This window comes from Vespa velutina, chromosome 24 (genome assembly GCF_912470025.1).
Source record: "Vespa velutina chromosome 24, iVesVel2.1, whole genome shotgun sequence".
Classification (NCBI taxonomy): domain Eukaryota; kingdom Metazoa; phylum Arthropoda; class Insecta; order Hymenoptera; family Vespidae; genus Vespa; species Vespa velutina.
The window spans coordinates 704,282-711,416 of NC_062211.1; the positions used below are offsets into that span (position 1 = coordinate 704,282).

Below are 7,135 nucleotides of genomic sequence, written 5' to 3' on the forward strand. Positions count from 1 at the left end.
ATAATAATAATAATAACAATAATAATAAAATATTGCATTTATAACTATGTATCCAATGAAAAATCAGCATACGTATACACAAACACCAATGAAGAGGTATGATCAAATTTATTTATATACTTTTATCTTAACCCCTTAAGATGTAACAAACAACATTTAAATTTTTGTTGATAATTCATACCTGAAAGAAAATTGTATTATTTTCAAAAGTTTTCATTACGATATAGTGAGATGTCGTTAAAGGATGAAATAAAAGATGATCTACCTAAGAAAGTAAAGTCGAAAAGAAAAAATTACATCTATATATATTATATATATGTATATATATACATAATGTGTATATATATATATATATATATTTAATTTAATTAACACAGATGTCACAAGAAATACAAGAAGAAAATTCATGGGCTCAAACGTTGTTAACTATAACACCGGAGGATGATGCTGTACTAAGAGAAATCAAATCAAAGATTTTGGTGTCCGCAGACATGAATACCTCATTGGATCTAAATACCGATAGTTTTGTTTACAGACAACCCCTAACTCCAAAGTATCTCGTTGATTTTAATGAATTAGAGGAAGAAAATAATATTAAAGACGTCGAAGTTCAAACATATTTGCAAGGCGTATTGGTCGTTGACATTCCAATCGAATATAAGGATCAAATTTCACAAACGTTGTATATGAGCTCACCTTGTCCTCCTATGAAATATTATGAAGATATTATGAGTAAGATTTTTTTTCTGTTTTTTTTTTTCTTTTTTTTTTTTAATTATTTTTACTATCATCTTTTTTACATATAAAAGTTATTTTAAATATTAACATAAATCTTTCTTTGAGAACTTTTTGAATTTTATTTTCATTTTTATTGAATTGATTAACAAATAAATTGTGTTTTATTATAATAATAAGATTTTTATATTTTAAACATTATTAACTTACTAATATTTTAATAAATAAGAATTATAATAAATAATATTTTTTTTTCTTATTATTATTATTATTATTATTATTATTATCATTATTTTAATTATCTCTTAATCAATCTAAAATACAATAATCCAATGAACATTAAAAGAAAATCTATGAATAATTGATGAAATATTTATTAGCATCCATGAGAGACGGTCCAATGCCAGAGATAAAAAATACTCGTCAAACGCAAACAATACTTACGATTGATCCAGATTTAACTCTACAAATTAGCACAGAAATATTAAAAATCGACATTGCAAAGGAAGAAAAAGAAGAAGAAGAAATAAAAAATATACGTTTTGTATGGAATGAAGAAGATTATTTGCAAACTGAGCTGAATACCTTAATATCCGATATCCTATATTATCTAGAAGAACGTGTTTTTTGGATTTTAGATCCAACGAATCTCTTACGTCCGATTACAATTGAAAACTTTACTCAGACCTTGGTAAAATACAATGGAATAACGGATAAAATTGTAATCGACAACGAAACACAAACTGAATTAACTTGTCAACCTAAAAGTTCCAATACCGAATTACTTTCAGATTATCAAGCTAATAAAAACTTGATAAATGAAATATTAAATGATTGTTTGGACAAGACCATTGAGTCTGTAGTATTGACTCAATATATTCTCGATGAGATCATTAAAAAGTGTGGTGAATTAATTAGATATCCTCCAAAAGATCAAGATGTTCAAACTGTAGCTACTTATACGGTGGACGAAAAGAAAGATGATGTTTTACGTAAATTACAATTACCAATAGTCGTTGATTCATTGGAATCATCGATTGTGGTATTAGCGCTCATCGATGATCTGTTAAAATCGGTTTGTGAAGTTATCCATGAAAATGCGTATATTGTCACTAAGTCTATTATTCAAGATGCAGTTATAAAATCTGCGTCCATTGGTTCTAAAATAGAAAAAATACGAAATCAAAAACACGGTTAGTTTTTATGTTATACATATACACATACGCACGCACATATAAAATTATTATTATTAACCCTAGTTGTGCCTATGGATTATAAGACAATCCCAAACCGATTTTGAGTTCAATTAAATTACAATTTGCGCATTGTATGTTTCATGAATTTTTGTTTATGAGGAAAGAATTGAAAATACGTTTTCTAATCTACTGACTATTATTTCCGAGGCTTCAAAGAGTATATAGTATTTTTTTGAAATCAAAATTATTCATTATTCTACATAAATGACAATTGTTCAAAGTGCCTGGATTGTAGCGAATCTTTGAAAGTGCATAATTTGAAATTATTTTAAGATTTAGCACAACTAGAGTTAATTAAAAGTAATCATTAGAATTTTAGCAAGTAACTCTTTTGATTTATGTTGATGGTTTAACTCATATAAAAAAAAAAAAAAAAAAAGAAAAATTCTTTCAATAATTTAGATAAGCTAATCGAGCAAATCTTAAGTCAAAGAAGAGAAAAGATAGCAAAGTTAATGATGAAGAAGGAAACAGATACAGTCTTTACACAGACCAGTATATCGGGCATCCACGAAATAACAAAACTTAAGGAAAGTATTAGCTGTATTTGCTTAAAAGATTCAAAGTGTTATGCCTGCATAAAAAGAGATAAAGATATACGAACGTTGCGTACGCAGGATATACTTTTAGCTTATAGTAGTAAACCATGTCAGGTTGTTAGTAATTCTTTCAAGATAGAAGCTGATAAAGTATCTTCAAGTTGTATTACCGAAGAAAGATCATCATCAACGATAAGTACAACTTCAATTTTGAATGATTCTACCTCAGAATCAGCCACAACAATCGATATTGTTCTAAAGCCGAAAGAAAGAATAAATCTTACAGGTAATGTGAATATTATTTTTAAATTTATACGAAATATATATTATATTGTATAGAATAAGAAAAAAAGATATTTACTTGTTATTATTCAAAAAGATTCTCTTGATGGATGGACTCGTGCAATTGATACAGCTTTAACTATACCATGGTCTCCTCAAAGTAAAAAAAATCAATTTGTCTTATATATAAATTAATATATATATATATATATATGTATATATTTTATGATTAGTAAAATAAAAAATAATCTTTTTAATACGAAGGTTCCTTGAGTGACACCGATAAAAACGAAAAGTTAAATTTGCAAACTATGAAGGTATTGGAAATTTTGAAGAGTACCTTCTGTATTCGTGATACCTGTCCTATATCTGTCTTAGAAAAATTGACAAAAAGATCAAACGAGGTAGTCGATAACGTTCATGCGAATACAATTAATAATTCGTGCCTTTGTTCAAAGATAAAAGATGATTATGTTAATGAAGAAAATATTGAAAATAATAATAGTATTATCGATACCAAAACTTATAACTCGTCGTTTGAAAATGATAAATGTTTGTGTCATATTTGTTATACATTAGAAGATAGTTTGAGTCAATTTCCTGAAAATAATAATTCTTGTAACGTGAAAATTATTCCTATACAATCGACTTCATAAATACATATTTATGTATAGGATTCTTTCATATATTTGTACGTACAACAATTGATTTTATTACATCGATGTGCTATAACGTACATACGATGTATAGAATTCATAATATTCAATCTTTGTTATATAAGAAAATTTTACAATAAATTATAAAAATTTTACAACTTCTTTTTCTCTGTTTAAACTTTTTGAAGTAATACTTTTGTTATTGAATAGACTGTACACAACATCGTTTCGTCAATTATCTTCGAATACAATTATCTTCGGTATTAGATGTTTAACCGTACATATTGCATCATACTTTTTATTGAGTATTATATTATACGTAAGCAGTATGATCCAATCAATAATTACATATGCATTTTTAGAGCATATTTGAAAAGGTAAAATAATTTTTTTCTTTTCTTTTATGTAACGTACAGTTTACTCTGTGGCAGACATATTGAATCTATTATTGCCAGTTTTGTTCTTTCGAGATATATAAAATTTTTGGAAGTTTTTATTTCACATATATATGTATGTATATATACATATATATTGTGAATAAATTATTAATTTGTTATTACAAAAATGTATTAATCGTAAAATTATAAAAACCGAAAAATTAGATATCAAGATATTTATAAGCGTACAATATTGTCACTTTTACAATAGATCACACATGTCCTCTGAACTATAAATAATGTACATTTTCCGAAGTTTTATAATTATTTATGGCATGAAATGTTAGTTATTTGATTAACACGCGTATGTAAAGAAAATACCAAAGATTCTTATTTTTTGGTATTCATTAAGTAGTTCAATGATAATCACATATAAATTAATAAGAAAATATAATTTTATAAATACTTATAAATAAGCATACGTATAGTATCAATTTATAATTATATATAAAAGTCCAAAAGTCCATATATATAAATATATATATATAAATATATATATATATTATATATATTATATATATATTATATATCTTATATATATATATATATTTTATATATATATATATATATATATATATATATATATCTGTATAAATCTGTATAAATCTGTATGCTAAAATTGGTATGCTATTAATATTTTTGGTCAGATAAAATATAAGAGTAAAAATTATTATAGTAAGTAAATCTCTTAGTAAGATATTCTTATCGAGATAAAGTGCTTGACTATTAACGAATGAAAATTAAAAATAATAATAGAAAATCATAAAAAGGTCTTGAAAAAATGATGTAATAGATAAAAATTCTTCGTTGTTCGTAAAAGTAAATTTTGCATTGTAGCAGTCATCAAGAAATGTGTATTTCTATTTATAAAAAAAAAAAAAAAAAAAAAGAAAAAAAAAGAAAAAAAAATAAATAGTGGAAAGATGATGAGATAAAAAAACTTAAAATTACCTTTCCTAATAAAAATGTAACCTAGCATATTTCGATCTAAATTTTAAATTATCTGTAATACTTTACAGACGTTCATTCTCCTCATTCTCAGTCTGTAATTCTTTCATCGGCACTTCCATTACTGTCATTTGCTTCTCTTCTTCTAATGTTTCTGTAGGTTTAGAATGGCTCAAGTCGTTCCATGGTTGTATTTGTGTAGATCCAAAGATCCAAAATAGAATTGTTGCCGAAAAAAATACTCCTGCTGATAACCAGAACATAATACGCCATTCTTCTACTCCATTCTATAAAATAAATAATAGATATTAACAAATGTTATTAAAAATAATATATTCTTATATGGATTTTCGATAACGTTGGACATACTCTTTCATTGGTTAAAGCACCAATAATTGGTGGGATAATAAATCCAGGAAAACTACCAAAAGTATTCATAACACCATACAAAGAACCAGCAAAGTTCGGTGCAAGATCTTGATGATTTACTAAACTAGTTTGGCAAGCAGCACCATTAAAAGTCAATGCCAAGATCAACATCACCATTGCTGTTGTTGCATCACATCCAGCATAAGTCATAATAATCAAGGCAACAGCTGGACCCATATGTGCTAGTAATTAAAAAATATTTTTCAGTATATATATATATATATAAATAATAAATATATATCTTTGTAGAAAATGTAGTATTAGATACTCACAAAACAGCATAAATATTTTACGAATCAATCCTAAAGTTAAAATATTTTTTCTTCGAATATAATCACCTGCAGCTGCAAATAATACTCCAGCACCTAATCTTGCTATATAAGGTAAACCTGTTAGAAAGCCACCCTATGGATATAAAACATTTCATAATTGATTCAATATCTTTATAAATAACAATAAAAAAAAAAAAAAAAAGTATATTTCATTTATTATAAATATCAGAAACTAACCGATTTCATGTTGAATCCAAGTACCTCCAAAGTATATTTTGGACCATTAGTTGCAATGAAATATATGCCCCACATATTTGCAAAGTGAGCCCATAATAGAACTAAGAATGGTACCGATGTGATAACAGATTTTATAGGAAGTGGCATCTTTTGTTTTGATATAGATGTACCTATTTGCTCTTTTATATATAATTTTTCTTTTTGAGTGATTCCTGGATGAACATCAGGTGTATCATATATAAGATAAACCCACAGAACATAAAAAAGTAACATAAGTCCACTGGTAACATAGTATGCTGCTTTCCATCCAAAAGCACTGATTACTTGACCGCATAAAGAAAATGTTACAACTGTACCAAAAGGTCCACCTATAAAAAAAAAAATTGCATATATGTTATTTTTCTATTTGTTGATTATTTAACATTTAAGTGATTAAGATGTAACCTTGCATAGTCCACACAAACATCCCCTTTTCGCTAGGTGGTACCCATCTTGCAATCATTGCATGAAGAGCAGGATAAACAGCACCCTATAATAGAATTTTTAATAGGCTTATCACATCATTAAGTGTTATCTACTAGAAATGACATGTTACAGAAGGAGATAATGTGAAGTGCTATGAGATTAAATCCTTGAAGGATGTTAATAAACTAAAACTATAAAGATAAATTTTTGTTTTATCACTTTGTATAAATTAATTACTTATAATAAAGTTTTTCTTTCTTATCTTATAAGAATAATAATAAATGTAATGATAATGTAGATTATTAAAAAAAAAACTTACACCAAAAAATCCCATCATAAAACGAAGCACAAAAACAAAGCCATAGTGAATACTAGAAGCCCATGGCATCAGAAGATTTAATACTGCAGGAATTAACGTGGCAAATCTGATAATAACAATAACTTTGAGGATTAAAAAGTTAATGAACGATTGTATTAAAAGACAATTTAACTTACGCAACCACTTTAGAACCTCCATACTTTTCAGCTAAAAGTCCGGCTGGTACGCTGGCTGGTAAAACGCCATAAAAATATCCAGAAAGCAATAGCCCTTGTATATGCTGATTCCACTCATAACGTTCACCATACTGAAATTTATTTGGAATTAAATCATATACTAAATAATATTAAATATCAAAAGAAATATTTTTAAAGGGTATTACATCTTTTAATTCAGTAGTTTTATTACTCGTAAGAGAACTTTCAATACAAAGAGGACCAACAGTTCCAGTTTTACTGGTCGCATTTACCATAGCAACAATGGTAATAGACAAATTTGTACGTATCACATATGAGAACATACAGGCCAAAAACATCATTGCTCCAAGAATACCTCTGCGT

At 26.5% G+C, this 7,135-nt stretch overlaps 2 protein-coding genes across 3 annotated transcripts; one reads left to right on the forward strand and one right to left on the reverse strand.

The window, feature by feature from the left end:
- The first annotated feature begins 46 nt into the window (after positions 1-46).
- On the forward strand, positions 47-4,368 carry LOC124957062. 2 transcript variants are annotated; one of them, XM_047513707.1, is made up of 7 exons: positions 47-96; positions 228-273; positions 378-732; positions 1,116-1,928; positions 2,394-2,816; positions 2,910-2,972; positions 3,077-4,368. In XM_047513707.1, the coding sequence occupies exons 1-7, from the start codon at positions 47-49 to the stop codon at positions 3,466-3,468; spliced, it is 2,142 nt and encodes a 713-aa protein (XP_047369663.1). In that variant the 3' UTR covers positions 3,469-4,368. The 2 variants fall into 2 exon arrangements, with proteins under 2 accessions (XP_047369663.1, XP_047369664.1); XM_047513708.1 differs by lacking the exon at positions 228-273 and having other exon boundaries at positions 64-96.
- Positions 4,369-4,918: 550 nt separating this feature from the next.
- Positions 4,919-7,113, reverse strand: LOC124957138 (sialin-like). The gene is made up of 8 exons (XM_047513874.1): positions 6,958-7,113; positions 6,752-6,882; positions 6,576-6,681; positions 6,236-6,320; positions 5,792-6,159; positions 5,555-5,687; positions 5,223-5,464; positions 4,919-5,140 (listed from the first exon to the last, which is right to left on the reverse strand). Exons 1-8 carry the CDS (start codon positions 7,111-7,113, stop codon positions 4,919-4,921), a joined length of 1,443 nt encoding a protein of 480 aa, XP_047369830.1.
- Positions 7,114-7,135: the final 22 nt, after the last annotated feature.

Excerpts from the sequence above, each read along its gene's own strand:
- LOC124957138 (XM_047513874.1), bottom strand. The coding sequence starts at position 7,113 with ATGATGTTTTTGGCCTGTATGTTCTCATATGTGATACGTACAAATTTG. Across the intron at positions 6,682-6,751 it reads GGAGGTTCTAAAGTGGTTGC|ATTTGCCACGTTAATTCCTG; the intron begins GTAAGTTAAATT and ends TGTTATTATCAG. Across the intron at positions 5,688-5,791 it reads TTGGATTCAACATGAAATCG|GGTGGCTTTCTAACAGGTTT; the intron begins GTTAGTTTCTGA and ends TTATATCCATAG.
- LOC124957062 (XM_047513707.1), top strand. The coding sequence starts at position 47 with ATGTATCCAATGAAAAATCAGCATACGTATACACAAACACCAATGAAG. Across the intron at positions 274-377 it reads AAGATGATCTACCTAAGAAA|ATGTCACAAGAAATACAAGA; the intron begins GTAAAGTCGAAA and ends TAATTAACACAG. Across the intron at positions 733-1,115 it reads ATATTATGAAGATATTATGA|CATCCATGAGAGACGGTCCA; the intron begins GTAAGATTTTTT and ends AATATTTATTAG.